General features: G+C 35.8%; 1 protein-coding gene across 1 annotated transcript; it reads left to right on the forward strand.

The window, feature by feature from the left end:
* The first annotated feature begins 671 nt into the window (after positions 1-671).
* On the forward strand, positions 672-18,910 carry CCDC172 (coiled-coil domain containing 172). The gene is made up of 8 exons (XM_058029575.1): positions 672-750; positions 930-1,015; positions 4,158-4,274; positions 5,666-5,831; positions 7,739-7,840; positions 8,531-8,633; positions 17,933-18,020; positions 18,878-18,910. Exons 1-8 carry the CDS (start codon positions 672-674, stop codon positions 18,908-18,910), a joined length of 774 nt encoding a protein of 257 aa, XP_057885558.1.
* The last annotated feature ends 1,825 nt before the right edge of the window (positions 18,911-20,735 follow it).

The following is a 20,735-nucleotide window of genomic DNA, read 5'->3' on the forward strand; positions in this document are numbered from 1 at the left end:
GAGACTCAGCCAAGCTCAGTCTGATTACTGTAAGTTCCACAGAGTCAACTTGACCATGTTCTCCTGTGTGACAGCAGTTTTTATTTCCTTAATTTCTCAGGCTAGAAATTAGTCTTCAAAAGATTAGTAAATCTGAGCAGATGTAACATTTAGAAAGGGTGGTGGTCACTGCATAGAAAAAGGAAGCAGCAGAGAAAAAACAGCTTCTGAATGATGGAAAACCAGTAACGAGCACATGGTCCTAGAGAATTAAAAAAAGTCAGAGCTGTTTGACTAAAACCCCACAGTTCCTTAGTCAGAACCAGCTTGACAGATGTGCCCATGTTTGACATGATTCAGTGTCATCTATCTTATTCCTTACAAACATCTTCAGCTCCTACCGTGCTGCCTCCCTGCCTGCGTGTTCCCATTCCCTGTTTTCCGTGTGGGCTCTGCCACCCAGTCACCCACATTCCCCTCTGCTTGAGGCTTGCTCTTGCCACCATTTCTGCAAAAAAAGGTGGCAAACCCACACCTCCCTCTCCGTCCCTGTGTCCCCTCAGCCGTGTCCCCAGACCTCTGTCCCAAGCCCAGGTAGGCCAAGGCCTGAGGACAGCACTGTGGGGACCCTCCTGGAGCCCTCACAAAGAGCTCGGCCCTCACAGCCCACAGAGCCCGAGGAGAAGGCAGGAATGAACCTGAATGCTTTGTTCCAGCAAATACAGTTCACTGAGAAGCAGGCGAGGGAGAAGAGGAGCTTCATCCAACAAGGTTGGCCTCATGGGCGCCATCCCCATTCCCACAGGGGTGTCCTGAGGGGACTCGTGCCAGGGAAAGCTTGGCAGAGCCAGCATGGCTGGTTCTTGCCACCAGCACGTTTCTGTAAGGACGTAACAGCTGAGTATTTACAAACTGAGCGCATACTCTTAGGGGTTTTTGTTGTCTTGCAGCTAAATGCGACATAAATAGAAGTTATGAAAAAATTACCCAAATAAAAGAAGAGCTGAGCGCTGCAAAAATTAACTTAGAAACCAAGGTGAGCAGGCATATTTATAGTGTACATAATAATGAAATACGTTATGTTTACAAATACACAACCCGTTCTTTCAGGAATAAGCACTTTCGAGGAGTGTGCTTCACCTGCCAAGTAACACAGCATGGAGGAAAACTGCACTGGGCCTTTCTGAATTAAAAATGTGTCCATCAACATCCTTCCTCCCACAGACCTCACCCTTGGGGCTGCGTCAGGGCAGGCTGACTTTTGGGGCCATACCCTGTTTCAACATCCTGCAGCTTGTTACAGCACTTTCCTCCAGAAAAGAACAGATGCAGAACACATCCCTTGGTTGCCCAATGCCATTTATTAATGGCCTTTCACAGAAAATATATGGAAACATTCCCTGTATTTATTTCGCAGGATCTTGAGTCATATCCTCAAGATCTTTCTGTGAACTTACAGTTAAGGCTTACAAACCCTAAGTGTTTTTCTAGGAAGGCCAAAGACAGAGGAAAGTTTCTGAATCTATTTAGTGATTTTATTAATCTCTCCATTTAATTGAACTGCAGATGTATTTTCAGATTAAGCCACTGATTTCGCAGAGTTTTTCACCAACAACACCTGTGGTTGCAAATTATTTAAAAATCCATTTGCTTGTGTCTGAAAATTAAGTCTAAATACCCTCCCCTGTGCTCTTAAGTGTCTGTGCTGACAGAATGTGTGTTCACAACAGGAAAGCATGTGGAGCCTCCTTTGAAGTCAGAGCTGTTGGATCCTATCATTTAAATAAACAACTTCGAGAACCTTTGGGAGATTGCCTCATCTAGTTGTGAAAATAAATGTTTGGGGGATGAGTTTCATCCTTCCTAAAATGGTCTCTTCTGCCTTTTGTAACAGACCATATAATATATATGTGTGTGTAAATATGTATATAGATCAACATTGCTGAGAAGGGATCAGAATAGAACTCATTTACAAATATTTACTAGTTGCAAATTGAGACTATAATCATGCAGGCAGTTATCCAGACACTCACATTTATGCATGCCACAATCTCAGAGCCCAAAGGTGCTTTAAAATAGTAACTTATTTATCCAACACAGATTATATCTGGATGTTGCTTGTTAGGTGAAGTCCTCAGTAGTCTTACTCATAAGTTTACTTATGAACATCTATGTTTATATTACTAATTTGTTATTGATGCATTGTGATTTATAATCAAGGTTTATGTGGTAGGTACAGAAGGTCCTGAGAGTAGAGCCATTATTGTAAATGACTAATGGGAAGAGCTGAAGAACTATTTCTAATTAAATTTTATGTGCTTTACTGACCAGTATTAATGATATTCTCACTGATGTCCACAAAAATACATTTTACTTGCTTGCCTAGTCTGACGTTGATTCATTTGTAGATGGGAAATGATACAGAAAATAGTGGAATAGAAAAATGCATTTCAATCAGACTGTATTTAGGTTTAAAGATTACATAGTTATTGACATTATTTAAAATAATTTATTTTTCACTACAGGAATTAGCTTTACATATGTCTGCAAGAGTTCATGTAATTCAAATAATATTAAATAATGCTGTTCAGCAAATGCTGTTCAATTTATCCCACACCAAATAACTGGAGTTCCTTACAAGCACACATATCCCACCATGTGCATGCTCAGCAGCTGATGCCTGAGCAAGGTACTGAGACTGAGTTCAGAAGTCTTTTGACATCTATTTCACAGACACTGCCTGTGGTCAATCAAAGAGTCCTAGGAAATGCAATTTTTCCCTCTCTTCTCTAAAACCAGGTACCATGTAATTAGAACCCAAATTACAGCATTTTGCTGTTTGTAGCTCAATGAATTCTTTAAAAAATTGATTGCAAATGCATAGATAAATTTTGGCATCTTGGAGAAACTACATTAAAGCTAGTTATGTACAGTATTGCAAATACAGTGATGTAAGACCACCTACTCTCTTTGAATTCATATGTGAAATAAATTCTGAGCCAAGCATGACCTGACCTTAGCATTCTGGACTTATTGGGCATGAGGAAAAAATCTAGTCCTTTCCAACTCTCACATTGCAGTTTTGGGCATTTCATTACACTATCTTTCTATTTTGATCAGATGCACTTCATCTGTGCCCTCTCCACAATCATGTGCATTATTTAACTTTAAAATATTTACATTTTTACCACTGTAATACCACTCTTATTTGGCTTTTTCTGCTTCTACACACACAAACACTTGTGAATCAGCCTGACTGCTCAATTTAATTCCTGATACTTACCCTGTGCCTTTACTCTCTGTGGGCAAATCTTAACTTTGCTTTCCCTATTCATTGCTCTGAGTCAAGAGAACTTGACACTCCATCAAATAAATGATTCTCCTCCTTTAAGACTCTACAACACTTAGATGCTTCTATTTGTTATTGTTATAGTTTATCCCACCACATATCTGCACTTTGGTTGGATGATGATACAGTAGATGTGCTAGAAAAATGAGAAGCCTTCAGCAAATTTTGAAAATGCAGTGGTTGAACAGCATACCTGCATATCAGATAAACTAATGGTTAAAAGTAATAAAACTCTAAATAAACCTAGGTGCAAAATTGAGGTTTAGGGCTTGGGGGATTTATGATCAAACTGTCAATAACCAGTGAGTTAATTCCCATCACCCTTCCTCAGCTAAAAATTCCAGAAACTGTGCTCAGAAAAATATCCCACTCTTCTTTGCATACTCCATAGTAACATTGCAGAGTGGATGACATGTACAGCCATTCTGCCAAAACCCAGAATAATCAGATATTATTCTCATATTATTGTCTCATTTGGTTCATGAGAAGCTTTACACTGTGAAATGGAGATCAGTGAATTATGTTGGCTAAAGGATCCCATGTGGTCAATATTTTTCCTGAAAAAAATTTCTTCTAAACCTAGCAGATTTTAAAATGCCATTTTAGATAGACAGAGCACTACTAAATGAATCTTTCAAAGAAAGGAGGCTTCTCAAAATCTTAGCAGAATACTGAAAGGTTATTGAGGGAAAAAAGGAGCTGTTATGCTTTTGTCAGTCCAGCAGCTGTGCTAGCTCTTTTTAAACTGGATCAAGATCCTTGTGTACAATTTCAGAGCCTATGAAACAATTAAACAATAACTTTATAATTTTTTTTTCCCTTTTGGAAGGTTCAGCATCTGTCTGTAAAGCAGCTCAATGTAGAAATTCTGAAGAAACGTGAAGACAGCTTACAAAAACAAAAAGCTGAACTTATTAATCAAAGAACCAGTCTTCTTAAAATCATGGTATGTTTCCAGCTGTGATACTCACAGAGCTCTTTTCTACTGTACAATACCAATCAGCTTTAAATTTTGAAAATCTGGAAAAGCTAACATCTTGATCAGGAAATTTTTATTGGTTTTTTATATTGGTATATGTAACCACATAAGCTTAGATAAATTCTCACATTTTATTTAAACCATGATCTAAGATAGTGTATGCTGAATTTTATCTCCAAAGCTGATTTTATATTCTTGACTTAATTTTTTAATGTTTGCTGTTGTGTGAGTGAACTCCAATTCTGACAGATTATTTCCTTTGTAAAAGTAAGCTATGGAAGCCTCGCCTTAAATTGGATTGCCTCATCCACAGTAAAAAATATTGAAAAGGATCAAAGGAAAACCCCAGGGAGGCCCACACCACATTTTAGCAAATGTGGACAGTTTAGCAATCCTGACATGGCACACAATCTCTTTGATGCCAGACACACCTCACCACCTCTTCAAAGGTAGCTACTTACAACAAGTTTTCCAGTTCTCTCAGATGCTAACCTGAATATTGCCTTCCTCTTACTTTGTTGAGGCTTCTTGGATCTGTACATATGAAGAAATGCCACAGAGGAGCAGTCTTTACTGCATCTGTATTTGCTCTTTAAATCAGCAGAGCTAAATTTTAAACATTCAGTACAAAGCACCAGTATTAAACCTAAGTCTTTAGGCAGATATCTTTTAACTTTAGTCATAGTTCTGCATCACCCACAGTATTCCCAGTATATGTGTGAAGCTTGATATATAAGTTAGCTTTTCTTTTTTCCTGTACATAGGGGTAATTTAATTCTATTTAATTTAGCCATCAATTAAGACTTCTTAGAAGAAATTTAATATAACCTTACTCTTTTGAATATTTTTTCCCCAGAAAATTGATCTCTGATTTTCTATCAGCAATAGCATTCTTGGTAGTTATAAAAGGAGTTAAAGTGCATCTACATTCTGCAGAGGGTTAAACAACACTTCTATTTAGTTAAATAACAAGCTGGAAAACAAGATCTTCCATACTATGCTAGTGACTTTAAACAGAATTTTTGAATTTCAATATGAATTGAACTGAAAATCTGCAGGTTCAAGTCTATAACATAATGTAGTAATTTTTTTTAAATGCTGTTATCAAGAATAGACTTCATTTTTGCAGGGAAAACATAAGTTTAAAATAACTGGCATAATGATAGAGCTGTAGCTTATTTTCATGCTCTTATAAGAAAAAGTAAATATTTTCTTTACTTTTGCATTTTAAAATTTTATTTACTTTCCTACTACAAATTTAAGGATAAAAAAACAACAGTATGTCTCAGTCTGTCTAACTTAACAAAGACTTTCATTTTTTTCACTTGAATATTCAGCCTTCCCTTTCTTTATCTCAGGCAGATGCAAAGAGAAAAATTACTGAAGAGGAAGATAATTTTACCAGAGAAATAACAGAGTTTAACAATGAATATGGACTAACAAGTAATAGGGATCTTCTTATTAAAAAGAAAGTCAAGACTGAAATAAATGATTTAGAGAATGAGGCAGCTCTGTTGAAAAATGGTAAGTCTTATATAAAACCAGTTTATCTTGGATTAACACAAATCGATAAAATACAGCTGTTTAGCACTGAACTGAAAGTGTGGTCTGACATACCAAGCAGAATTAAAGGCTCTTCTGTTCCCTATCCTCTTCAGCCTTTCTGATGTGAGGACTGTGAGGAGAAGGAGCCAACCCAAAGGGGCAGCTCCCAGTGTCTAATTCAGCCAGCACAGAGCTCACAGTCATCCACAGCCACTGAATTAGGATTAGAATCCCCTGTGGTTCAGCATTTCCTTATCTTCAAAAGAATTGTATACACAGATGCCCTGTAGGATTGGTTCTTCACTGGCACAGTGTAGCTTGATTTTCAGTTAAGGTACAGAGTAAGGGATCTCTCAGAGCACAGGGTCACACTGCAGGGCAGCCCTTCCACAAGGAATTCGGGGTCGTCATGGATCACAGGCTGAACATGAGTCAACGACATCAGAATGCCAACACCACACTGAGACACAAACAGAATCCTGACCTCTAACACATGAAAATAATTCCTCACTCTATTTGAGGCAGTTAAGCTCTGAACTGGAGTGCTGTGCATCTCATTTTGATCTTAAACTTCAAAAAAAAAAAAAAATGTGTGGACCAGCTGCTGAGAATCCACATAGGATCAGTGAGAGTGATCAGAGTTCTGGAGCACATGAGAAGGAAGAAAATGAAAGAATTGTGACTATTTAAGCTATTAAGGAAAAGACTGATGAAAGATGAGTATCAGTCTTCAAACTGTATAAGCATCCTGTAGAAAGGAAATAAATATATTTTCTATGCCTGTAGTGAACTGAATAAAAAGTAACAAGTGTAAAGCACAATAAGGGAGAGTCTGTCTGACAGCTTAAGAATCTTTCTAAGAACAGTGGACAACTGAAGCTCTCTGCCTTAAAAGATTCCATTACCAAAGGAATTAGGAGTGCCCATTACCAAAGGTTATCAAAAAAAGGTCAAACCAGCATTTTTCAGAAACAAGAGGTACAGCTGATCCTGCCTTCAGGAGAATGCAGTAGATGACCCCTCAAAGTCCATTCCAGCCTCATGATCTGCCAAGCAACAGCACTTTCAATTCCCCATGTCTGCTATAAAGATACTGAAAAATGACTGTCCACTGGAGCTTGTGCTTGGTAACACCTTCTTTCTTATTTCCTGTGGCTAAGATACTAATCTACACCTGAAAAGTCTGCATCTGGTGTCAAGTGCCACTTTTAGCATTTAATTTTTTACATATTCAGGCAGAGCTGGGCAGTTAAATGATCAGTAGTACCTGGAGGGTGACCAAAATTCTTCTCTCAGTTCAGTTGCCATCTCAGTTCCATCCTTTAATTGCACCTTTCTTGAGGCACAACTTGTCTTTTTGCTTGCTACACTCCTGGGCACACTGACAACTCTGAAGTGAAAAGTTTAAGCAACTCATAACAAGGAAGTTATGTGAGGACCTCCAATTGGTAGAAAAACAATCACAATTAATTCCAGATGCTGTCTAATAGTAAGGTTCAAATATATATAACACCAAAAATAATAAGAGGTTTTTTTTCAGCCCTGCTGAGAGATGTCTGTTCTCCACCTATTCAATCAGTCATCTTCCTTTCTTTATAGCTGAATTAACTGAAAAGCAAAACATTCTTTTTATGCCCAGACAACAAAATATGCTGAACAGCTCAATAACATTAAAAAAATCATTTTCTTTCATAGCTATGAATCCATTATATGACATAATTTCCTGTGAACTGTGTTATATATGAATTATTTTAGTTTATTGTGGTTTTATATTTAAGGTTCTTTTGACTAGCTGAAGATTGGTAGAAGTAGTTAAGAATATTTAAGATTGTATCATGAATGCTAAAACTGCAATGCATTTTAATTTAAAATGTATTTTTTCTTAGAAATGGAGTCAATGGAACATAAAAATGTTCAGTTAAATGCACTCCAGCTGCAGAAGAATGAATTAAAGCAGGATTTATTTACTCTCCAAAGTGAGCTCAAAGGTGTGCCTGATAACTATTTCTTGTGATAATTATTTCTGGCTTGACAAATGCTTTTGAAAAATGTTTTCTGTCAATTTTCTTAAGCAAAAGGAATTGTAGTAACAATATTTTAATTTCTTTTTACAATACGTAATACATCATTTTAAAACATGATTAAAACAAATATTATGGCTTTCAATGCAATTTAATTTAAATGTCATTGATACTGAGGTCCAGAGATCTGCTGAATCATGAGCTGTAAATATGAAAGAAAGTTTTGCTTTTGCTGGTAAGTCATATACTTAAATGTAGAATTTAATGTTTCAAAGAACTTAAAGTCAACATAAACATTGCTTAAAATCTTCCGTGTCAAGGGTGATCACAGAATAGGGAGTATTTTGAAATCTGAATTAAAATAATGTAAATGAACGCTTCATCTATTTTTTTTACCAATATCTAAGTAAGGTGTCACAGTAAGAGCTAAGAAAAGCAGTAAATATGGTCCTAAATTGTTTGGGAAAAGAGTGAAATTTTCTAGATTGCAATATGTGATTACAATAATAAAAAAATAATTAACTTTCTTTATTTAGATGCCTTTACCCTTCAAAAAGTTTCATGAAGAAATATTAGAAAATATAAATTTAGAATAGTGAGTTTTTGAATATGGATGATTAATATATATTTATAGGGTAATTCTGATTTCATGTTTAGACCTTGAGAAAGTAATCAGGGAAGCAGAAAGAACGACAAAAGATTTAGAAGCAGAAAAAGTCCAAGTCACTGAAAAACCTCAGACTGATCCTGAATGTTTAAGGTAAAAGCCTCACATTAATTAGTTCTTAATTTAATTTTAGGAGTGTAACTGCAGTTTAGTCCTGATAACTATTTTACTTTCCATGTACAACATTCCTTCTGAAATCAGCAGAACCATTCATTTTTTATTAGTCAGCCCCAAGTGCTGTTGTTGATTGCAGCATTTCACCCTCACATCCACAGCCCAATGAACTCAAAGCTGCAAGTGTTAGCAGGGGTGTCAGTCAAACCCAGAGCAAGAACAAACTGCAGCTGCTTGGGTGGAGCATCAGTTCCTGAGCTCCTGCAGGAATGGTGGTGGTGCACAAAGCACTGAGGAACTGCCCAGTGCCAAACTGATTTCTGCTGCCTGGCAGTGCAGAGCCCATGGCAATGGCCTGGGCTGGCCTCAGTAACCCCCCCTTGGGTAGCTGGGGCCTCTGTTGGAGAAAATAAATGCAGATTTGTTTTCTCTATGTTCTCTGCTATCTAGTTTGCCTTCTAATTAAGCTGGTTTAAAACAAATTTTGAAGACTTAACCAAGACAGAAGGGAAGACCTGGCACAGTGTCCCTTAACAGTGAAGTTTTCTTTTCAGGAAATGAGTGGTGACATTTCATTTCTTGTCAGTTTGCTTAAGTGAAACATTAGGTTTTCACTTCACAGAAAATAATTTCTTTTTTTTTTTTTAATCTCTGAATGCAGAAAGCCCCATATCACTGAATTGACCACCTTTTTCCTATTTTATCATATTCCAGAAGGAAGTGCCTGGGAATATTTAAAAATAATTAATAGGCAATGCAAAGGAACTCCTCCTTCTAAAGCTAGACCAAGATTCTCTAACAAAAATTAAGGCAATAACAACTTATAATACCATCACAGGGTTTTGCCTATATATCCCTAAGCTTTTGACAAAAATAAATAAATGTAGTGGGGATTTTTTTTATCTGAAAACTTTCAGTGGAAAGTTATAACTTTGCAGAGAACCCTGAGCAATTTTCTGAAAGACGATTTGGTAATGACCCATTTTTTGCTGAATATTGGTTTTTGAAAGAAAATGATATATCAGCCCTATTACTAACTCTCTTCAACCTCTTGCATGGTGTTGAGACATGGCCAAAATCCCCTCAGCATAAAAATTAATTAGCTCACAATCCTGCATACAGTAGCAAAAAATTTGCATTCAACATATACAGAGAAGACACCGTGTAAATAATAATAACAGTAACAATTCTCCAGGACAGCACATTATATTTCACTCCTGTACATTATTCATTCAATCATGATATATTGGGGTTGTGATACACGAGGCTGTCAGCTTCCTTCCAACTAACATACTTCCCTTGGAATAGTTTACTGCCATGATGCCACTGAATATCTAAATTTTGGTAATTAATTTTCTAGAGCAGGTTTCCTGTGTGCAGAAGTAGCCAGCATTATCATGCTTTTAATCCCCGGCTCTGCCACTGAGATCCTAAGGATCAGTCAAATCCATGTGTGTCTTTCTAGGCAGTAAAATTAACTCACAGCTCTTCAGAATGACACTTTGGCTTTCTCTGGGTGAAAAACTGGATAAAACACATTAAATTCTATTAACTGCAAAATCAGCAAGTGTCATTTACAACCAAGGCAAGAAGGATGATGAGATTTTCTTATTTCATGAAATGCCTCCTTTTATGGTAGAGATAAGCTAACATTATTTGATAATTGCATGTAGTGCAAAAAATAAAGTGCTCCTATGCTATTACCACTATCACAAAATGCAAGCCCTTCTTGAAGTCTAGTAATATACTGAACATATTTTCTTAAAATTGGAACATTTTTTTCATTTCAGATACTGGAAAAAGTTTAAGACAGATTTGCCTAAATGATATTTTTATCTTGCACTTGCTTTTGATCAGAAAAGCTCAATGCTTCATAGAGAGAGATAGCCCTGAAAAAGTTAACTCAGATGCCAGAAGCAATAGAGCTGTGCTGCTGTATTTCCATGTCAGCACTAACAGATTCTGCTTTTCAGTGGAGCCAAGCAGACAATCCTCATTTGTCTGCCTCTCTATGTCACTGCTTTAGAGCCACCCCAAATTTTATCAGACTCATACAACTCTAGCAGTTGTTTAGGTATTTTTTTTTTTTTTTTTTTTATTTAACAAAGCCTACTCATCACTTCTTGGTTTGGACTACTGAATTAAGAGAATGAAAGGGGATTTAAAGTATTAGACACTGTAAATTGTGCAGCATATAAATAGTCCCTGGAGGGTATCTGATCACTCTCTGGTACCTCTGTATCATCCAGAGGATGGAGCCAGAATCTGCACAGTGCTGCACACTAAGACAACTAAAGGCAAAAAGCAGAAATTGAAACAAGAAGATTTAGAGTAAGTTTGAGGGAAAAGCATTTTTATCATGAGGAGGCACAGTTTGCTTATGGAGGTTGCATAGGTTTCATCCTTGGAGGTTCTCTTTCTTGAGACACACTCATATACTTGTGTATCTTAACAGGAGTCAATTTTGGTCATATTAAAATCAATAGGTGATTGAACCTTCTGTGTCTGAGAAACCACTCTTTTTAGCCTAACAAGATCAGGTTTTTATCCCCATACAGAGTTTATTGAAAGAATAGAATTCTAGTTTTTCACTGAAAATCATTTTTATTACACATAAAGATAACATTTTGACACATGTAATGTGGATCAGAAATACTTTTTTCCCCCTATGAAATAGCACAGAATCTGATTTTATTTTTTACAGAGCTGGAAACCACACCACACTAAGTGGTAAAAATACCTTTTTTTTTTTTGATGCTTCCTTAGAACAAACATGAGAGACAGTCAGCATCAATAACCTGATATATGTAGCTCCCAGATCACCCTGCAAGTCTGTTACTGTATCACATCCCTAGTCCCAGCTTAAAAATCAATATCAAAAGTAGCTGGCAAGGCAAGAATCTTCATTGCAATTAAGTATATATCTAAAAGTAAATTGCATTTCAGCTGAACAGCATAGCCAGCTAATTCAAATTACAGCAATTCATCTTTGATCTGAGAAAAATGCCCCATACCACGTCTGCAGTTTCATAAAATTTCTCTGAAATCCATCAAAGAATTGTAAAGGGTCACAAGAAGCACACACCAGTAATTCCAGCAGCTGTTGGAGCTGCTGTAGAGGCTTGTCCTGATCCACACTGGATGCAGAAAAAAATCCAACCAGAATTGGAATGTTAAGCACAGATGTAATTAGCAGGCACCTTGGAAAATGCAAGTCTCATGATACAAGTGCATAACTCAGAGAAATTTTTAAGAAAATAGGGCTTTTTCTTTCTTTTTCTTTTTTTTTTTGTGTTGGTTTTTTTTGGTTTTGGGTTTTGTGTTTTTTTTTTTCCCTAAAGAGAGCTGCAATTAAGATCAAAAGCCTTGTTTTAATCATCTGTTCTGCCAATGCCATCCTCAAACACAAAACAGCAGGAAAGAACTTTGGCATCAGCTCTCTGGAGTCCCATTTCCCTGGCAGGTAGCAAGTAACATCACTTAAGTGGAACAATGCAGGAGTCAAACAGAGACTAACTGATACCAGTAAATTCCTAACTATGGCATTTCATTGTTATATTCCTTGTAATTACTCTATCAATTATTTATCCTCTTTCACATTTTAATTTTAAATTTTTGTGTTGCCTTAAGTAAAACAGCCTAGAAATAATTCTAGTTGAAGTTCATTTAGACTAAAATCAGAGCATTTCTACCTAAAATAGATGTCTTTCAACCTATTTAAAAGGTAGAATAAGGATAAAATTCTTCTTTGAAACCTGAATTTCTCTTCTACTTCAGAAAAGAAGTAGCAGAAATGAAATGCATGAAATCTGCTTACTTTGTAAATAGTTCACAGCTTTGTATACATGTCTAAATCCTAAAAATATAGTATTCTTTTTTATTCTTCATAATCCAGAAAAAGAAACTCTATTACCAAAATTAGGAAGGAAAAAGTAATTTCTTTCATACAAATCATTCAGGAAATATATTCTTTAGAGCTCAACAAATTGTTCATGCAAACAACAGACTGCCTAAGCCCCATGCAATCTTCTGGTGGGTTAAATTTTTTTTTTGCAATTTAATTTGATGTTAAATTTTATAATCAGAAAATATCAGTCTCTGGAGTAATATATGTGGTTCAAAATGAGTTTTTCAATGGCAATCTCCTCATTGATTTTTTGAGCTTTTCTTTTTAATAGCAGTGCCTAGTGGAACTATTATAGCTTGAATTATGTTAAAATAGCTTTCCATTATGAATTGTAGAATGGATTTACAAAAAGCAGATCAAATCTGACTAATGATGCCTTTCTTTGATAAGATAACAGATAGATTAGACAAAGAAAATTCCAATGCCATCCACCTAGACATTTATAAAGTATTTGATGCTATCCCATATGGAAAAATACTAGTTAACCTAGGAAAGACATTAAAAAAATTAAGTAAAGAAATGAGTAATAGTAACAACAGTCATAGGTCTGCAATTTAAAATTCTGGAACTCAAAGGGAACAAGAGTCACAGTTGGTCTTGCTTAATGTTTTAATTAATGTCTTTAGAATAGAAAGTGTTTCAAGACAACACTATCTTAATTAAACTCTACACCTTGCAGAAGAGTCACTAAAAAAAGGAGGAATATGATTGTATAGAGTGTAAGTTTATCTACTTGTACACAATTAGGGACTTCTATAACAGGTAGCTGAAAGCAGAGAGGTCTGAGCATACTGTGTGTGCAAAATACAGCTATAAACATCAAAAGAAAATATAGCTGTGCACGAGATAAAAGAAAGAGTTATTTCCAAAAAAATACCAGGAGGGTGTAAGAATACTTTGTACACATCTCTCACCTACTTGTCAAGAAAGATTCATTCAGCCTGGAAGATGAGCAGAGCACGGACAGCCCATAAAGCAGAATGAAACAAGGACAATTCTAAATCCCTTTTACCTCTGAGTCTTTTATACACATGAAGAAAGCAGTACATAACAGAGACGTTAACTTCAGCAATAAAGTAGCCATATTAATATACTCAGATTAAAATCTAATTTTCTTTGTCCAATAGAAAAATCAAGATAATTGAACTAGAAGAACCATTGAACCCCTATTTACTTTCCCTGCTTTTCAATAAGAATCTTACTGACCCTTAGAAACACATTTCATTTCACATCTCACATACATGCTAGTGTATGTCTTTCCTGTGTAGCTCATTCTTACAGTTCCAATGAAAAATAATCCACACAACTTTGGTTTGCTGTCTGCATAAAAGCAAATCTCATCCTAGATGTGCAATTTAATTTAGTGTGCCTTAACCTTTCCATGTTTATTCACCTATTATTATATATTCCTTAAATATGTCTTGTGATGGTTTATGTATTCAGAAAATACCACCACACTTTTCAAGACCTCTGACTACTCTTATCAATAGTTGCCTGACAGCATTCACAAAATGCAAGCTTTAATAATTGGTAACTATGTATTTTACACTTAACATTTTATCCAGGACAGCAAAAGCAGAAAATTTCTTATTTTACTTAAAATAGACAATTTTCTTTTTATTTGCATTTGATTTCCATTGTTATGTTGTCTAGTACCTTCTTTGTGTTCGTTTCATCTTCCTGCTAGACTTTATTATTACTATTAGATCACTTGCTTAATTTTATTATCCTTCTGCTCCATCAAGCACAGACTTTTATATTTAATTGTGTAACTCATGTACTTGACTTTATATTTTGGGATGCTGTATTCCATTTAGGACTTGTTTTTTCTCTTCCTCAATCAATTGATAATAGTCTGAAATTTATTGACTTCTCCAACTGTATAAATAGAATATTCTGTTTAGTAGTGTCAGCAAATTGTAAATACCAGCCAAATCTTGCTCTCACTGTAGAAACATACACAGTATTTAAACCCAGTCTTGAACTGACAGAATTACCTCAATGTCTTGCCTCTACTTGAGCTTGAGACAATAAACTTAAGTCTTCAATACTTTTCTTCAGTCCCAATAAAATCTTAAAACGTTGATAAATGTATCTCCTGATGTTCACAATGAAATCCCAGAAAATCAAGAGATGCACTCTCAAGTTATATATAGCTTCTTAAAGAATTTAATTTTGTACCATGGATTCTATGCCCTGTATATCAGTGTCAAGCAATTCTGTTTTATAACACACCACAATGTTTTCCCTCCAATTTATGATTAAAAAATAAAATGGTGGACGTAAACAAGGCAAAGACAAAAAGGAGAATATGGAAAACATTTGTACTTGTGTCAGCTAAACATAACTAAGAGATAGTCTGTTCCTCCTGCAATTCCAACAACAATTAGGTAGGGTCTTTCAGCCCCACAAAAAAAAAATAATAAATCACATATTAGCCCTACTTTCTACAGAAATTATTTCTCCTTTAAGACCTCTTTACAGAAAATTATTCTTGGAATGCAAGTTTTGGAGACTAAAGTCTTGATTCAGTAATTTGAATCTGTTGATGATTTGTAGAGAGACCTGTTTGACAATAACATTATTTTCTTCATAGTTCAATTTATAATACCAGCATGTATTGATTTCAAATTATTTTTCCTCTTTGCCACGTGCATATAGAGCTGAAATTCAAGAAGAATGTGTATCAACCACAAATGCCAATGACATTTAATAGCTGGGCTCATTTCAGAGCTGCAAAATCGATCATCTTCAGTGATCTCCTCCTTCTTCATCTCTGTCACTTCTAGCATTCACGACTAATGGAAAATGGGCCATTGATAGCAGAGCTCGGTCTAGGACAAGCTAGCATCCAGAAAATGCTGATGTTGTTTTCCCACCTACTTGATTTAAGGCTAGGTTTAGCTATTGCAAATGTGGCATTTCAGCTCCAGCTGTTCATTACAGCCTGTGACACTGTGACTTGCCAAGACACGGTTAGTCCAGTGCAATGACTTATTTTAAAGCTATATTTTATTGTCAGCAAGGAGAACGAAATGCTAAAAATAAACCAAAACCAAAGGACATGGGGAGCCAAATGCTAATGTGATTTTTCAGATTATTTTTCCCAAGAGATCTGCCTTTTTTCATAGTCATAAAAAGGGTATAATTGTCAAATTAATCCTTGTTCTAGCACAAGTTACATCTTTTTCCATTTTCAAAGGTGACAGAAAACCTGCCTTCCATCGAGACAGTATAGTTTCATGAATAATTGGTTTGCACATTCAATCTGATAATGGAAAGATGAATATAAATATCCTGCTTATCTTAAATGTAAAATGAAAAAATGAATCTGCTTTCAGGTTAAACATTTTTTTTAATAGTTCCATTGTCTCACATTCCTTCTGGTAAAACTTCATCATTTATTCAGTAACTCAGGCGTCTCCAATGCATTAATTTTGTAGACTGTAACCTAACAGACAGCTCTTATTTTGTGAGTATATTATTCCTGGCACATACTGTAATTATCTAGCTTCTAAATAAGAAAGAAGGAAGACCTGAAAGCAGAATCAATTGATTAATGTAAGAATTAAACACCACATTTGAATGAATGTCTTGTACCACCATTACCCGATGCTATGTAAGGAATTGTGCTGTCACTAGTGTTAAAAGTCTTATAAAATATTTGAAATAAAATTTTAATTCCATACACAAAATGTTAGTTTCAAAGCACATCATCAACAGAAATTAATTCACAATCCCAAGACACAAATAAGCAACTCCTACTGCTGATCTTCTGCTCGTTCTATCCCTAATGTGGACCTAGCATGGACTGGAATCATTCCTAGCTAACAAGTGACAAACAGGCTGTGCATCAGTTTTACAGTGTGACACACAATGGGACAGCATTTTCTCTGAGACCAGAACACTCTGTCTTTTCCTAAAGTAAATTAAACTAAGTAGGGCTTTTGTTTGTCCCAAGCAAATTAGGGTTCTAATATCACACCAGCAGAGAACACAGAGAGAAAAAAATGCAGAGACAAGGCAATGAAGTTAAGCAGATTTAATCAAGATCACAAGCTGATCCTAGACCTTGAAGTGAACTTCTCTCAATGAAATGAACTGAAAACTAACAATGTTTTCAATAAACTGAAAATTTAATTTCTTGAAGCAAGTTTAAAATTCCCTGTTTGATTCCTGTAAGTGTTATAAGAAATATTTCTGAAAGAAGAGACATTTACTCCTTTATAATGCAAGGACATAGAGCTCATGCTTTTTCCATATTGATGGTAAGATATTTGCATCTTCCACAGGAACAGCGAAATTAACTTCCAGTCCAGTCTTAGTCTGTTATTCTAAAGCTGCACAGTGACTAAGCTATTCCTCTATTTAAATATACACCTTTTAATAAAGCCATTTTTGTGTAGAAAACCAACTCTCTTTGCACTAGGGACAGCTAAAGAGGTACATCTCTATAGCAAGGTCAAATAATTTATTGTCTATTATAGTATATAAAAGCAAAAATAGTTGCTACCTTCTGTTTCAACTTCAGAAGAAACAAGGTCCTGCTCTCATGCATTGGTTTGTCTATTTCATGACAAGCAGAATATTTTCAGTCTGTTTGTATGTTCCAGAACATTCAGACTGTTTCCTGAAACTGTATTAAAGGTAAACAACTTTATCTTTGTCATTATACTTTTCTTCTGACAGCCATGAAAAGACCCAGTATAATCTCATCACCTTGCATTTATCAGACTACTGAAAGCTCTGCCAGAGATTTCTCTGGGCCTACCAAGTATTAATTTAAACCACTCCAGTCATTGATGTGCAGAGCTGAGGTATCTCCTTTTAGCAGGACTAAACTATCTTTTAAATGGAGAAATATCTATATTAAAAGTAATCCTTACTGTAGAAAAGTTGGAGAACTCCTGGCTGAGAGTACTGGGAAACAGTAAGTGCTGAGGAATAGTGGGAGCAGGGGGGAGAGAAGAGGAACAAAAGCTGTGGAGTTTCTGGAGGGGTGTGGAGCAATTCTAGCACAGGGGCAGCACAGCAACCATCTAATCCAAAATTCTATCCACAGCAGAGGCTACAAGAAGATACCCAGGTGAGATAAGAACAGCAACATATGGTACTTTCTAAGTATCACCATTGCAATTCATGTGTTTAAATAAGGAATGTGATGACTAGTGAGGCCATATATCTTTCACATTTTATGGAAACAACACAGTCCAGAAAGCTGTCTAACTAGCAAACTTAAATCCTGACCAGGGAAATAGATCAATGAGGCTTTTCTCACACAAGTCAAATTGAGAATTGAGACCAAAGCTGAAAAAAAAAGTTACCCAGTAACAGTTCTCTGACCTGAAAATTTATTTGCTTTTGGACACAGACTTAAGAAAGAGTTGGAAAAATGCAAAGATGATAGTTGGGAAAGTGTCTGTGAGACTCTTCAAGCAGAAATTGAAATTCTGCAAATGGTATGCCATTTTCATTATATATTTTAAGTGCTTGATAATTTTAGTTTTAAAGGTGAATTTTAGTTTTAAAGGTGTCCTTTAGGATGATTGGCAGTGGTTTTAGATAAGCAGTTTTTTTATGCTATGCACATGCTTAGATACCCTCTTGATGCAGACATGCTCCAATATTCATTTGTTTCAGCTTATTTCCAAATATCCAGGAATAGAACTTCTATAGAAAAGGAAAGCACAAAGAAGAATTTAAAGATATGCTTTTAGCACAAGAAAGATGTACTGGGGGGGGACTTATATAAATTGTTACTTTATTGAAAGCTGCAAAAGATTATGCATTTAGGAGCTAAATTAACCTTTAACTCCAGCTGCCAGTTAAATGGAAGATGGGAGTATGGAGAAATAAGATGATAATAACATGCTTTCAACGAGTATTTTATTTTGTCCACTCACAAATTCCTTACAAAAACTTACTAAAACATGTTTTTCTCTGAATGCCAATCCTAACTTCAAATTTCTTGATTGTCAGTCTGTGTCACAAGAAAAAGAGAAAAAATATTTTTAAGTCCCTTTTGAGAAACAAAGTTTTAAAGGTTCATTTTAGAGCCCCTGACTGAGCTGTACAAAGACACAGCTGCCACAACCATCAAGCAGAACAACAGTCCTGAGAAATTTGCATTACTCACTCTTATAATCAGTTTCAAGTTTCTGTTGAAGTAATGTAACTTACTTGTACTTTGTTATTTTTTTTCATTATTTTTTCAGAAAGGAAAATAAAACATCTCAATGTTTAAAAATTTCTTTGGGAAAAAGTACTATAACCAAAATATTTCATTTTCTACAATTCCATTCTTTTTCTTTTCCAGAATTTATCACAAAAGAAGTCTTCAGAGAAATGAAAGATATGTGGCATATAATATGGAGTGTCACAGAAGCAAGTCTGAGAATTTTTAATTGTTTTACTCAGGTTCTCTCAGATTTGCTTCTATTTTCTGTTTGATTAATTCACACTTTGTATCTGCCTTTACTTTTCAGTAAAATAAAATTTGATTCATTTAAAAGTGAGGGAAGGTTTGTGTTTTATTCAATAGCTGTCCCTCCATAGGTTCCTCTTTGTGGCCCATGGATCACAGTACCTGGTAAACTACACCTAAAGCTCAGTTCCTACATTACTAGCTCTATTCTTTAGGTACTATTTTTCACATGAATGGTCTCCTATTTTTAAAGGTTGTGACATGGTCTTATTTGAGAGGAAGACTGCTATTACCATCAATAACTCTTAACAGGAGCTGGGACTATTTCGTTTATTCCTCAACAACGTAATTCTGTAATGAACTCCCTGAAATAGCTCAGCTCCAGCAACACAGCTGGACAGTGCAGAAAGGTTTGCAGACCTACTGAGCTCTAGGTGCCTCCAATGGTGGTAAGACAGTCCATTACTTGGCACTTGCCGTCTGATAACACAAAAAAAAAATTTTTTCTCCCCCTCCCACAACCCACAAAATACTGGGTGCTTAATTTCAGCACCTGAGAGCAGATAAACCCTTATTCTAAATGAAAAGGCCACATTCCTAGAGGATTGGTGCAGAATTTGGGTGGAATCAGAATATTCACTCCAGCATGTAGGATGTATAATGTAACAGCAGTTCCCAGCCCCACACTGGGAACTGACTTTTTCACTCAGGTGCTTACAGTAAAACCATGTAAGAGCATTCACTCTGCTCAGCCTCAGTCCTCTCTGTGGCCATGGGCTCATCACATCCCACTGCATGTGCAAGTATTTCTCAATGCTTCCCACCTGGGTATGGGATGGATAATTGCTCTTTGCTGGTTTTTCTACACCCTGACCCCTCCAAGCTACAGTGAGTGTCTGTCACACATAAAACTGCAAAAGATGTTTTATTAAGAAGGGAGGAATAAATCACTTTTGGAAGCTGACCAAATTCTGCCTTAGATGGAGAAAGCTTTTCCTCTTGAGATATAGCTGCAGTTTGAAGTTTGGCAAGGTTTGATCTGCAGCACTGGTATCAAAGAGCCTTCTGATCCACTGGGTTAGCTAGCATAATTCCAAGTGGTTGGAATTATCATTCTTAATAACCAGTACTGTTGAAGCTGACATCCCTATAAGACTTTTTTTTGTCTCTTCCCTAAGAGAGAAGCTCTTAGGATTGCTTGATTTTAAACAACTTAGTCCTGCAGACTTCTGACTTCCAAAGTTAGGCAACTGCTGCTTGTGGGTTTTCATCAAATCCAAAATAATATCAAAACATCTGCAGACAGCTAAAGCAGTGCTAGTTCTGAGTTTAATTGATGAAACATAAATCTGGGATTTGCTAGAATGGCTAAGTTTATCTTGATCATTATTTCTTCATCTAAAAAAACTTGCTTATGTTAAGTGTATTTGGCAGTTAACCAGGAAAACCTTCTTTTTAAACTTTTGCTTGTCTACTTATAGTTGCTTTTATTTATGAAAACCCTGGAATTTCTTTTGAAATGGTCTCATACACAGCTCTTTGGTCCATATAGATTAAATATTCAGATAGGACATGAAACAGAACTTCCTGGCTTACCTCAAATGTATATTTGCAATTTTGTGGAATGAGCAATGGTATCCAATAACTACCAATTTATACTGTAGATTAATGCCCCTGTATCACCTAAAAAATAATCTGGAAAAAAATATGGTAAGCTCTTTTGAGAGACTTCAGATTCCAGCAAACCAGC

The sequence above is a fragment of the Melospiza georgiana genome, chromosome 8 (assembly GCF_028018845.1).
Source record: "Melospiza georgiana isolate bMelGeo1 chromosome 8, bMelGeo1.pri, whole genome shotgun sequence".
NCBI classification, from domain to species: Eukaryota; Metazoa; Chordata; class Aves; order Passeriformes; family Passerellidae; genus Melospiza; species Melospiza georgiana.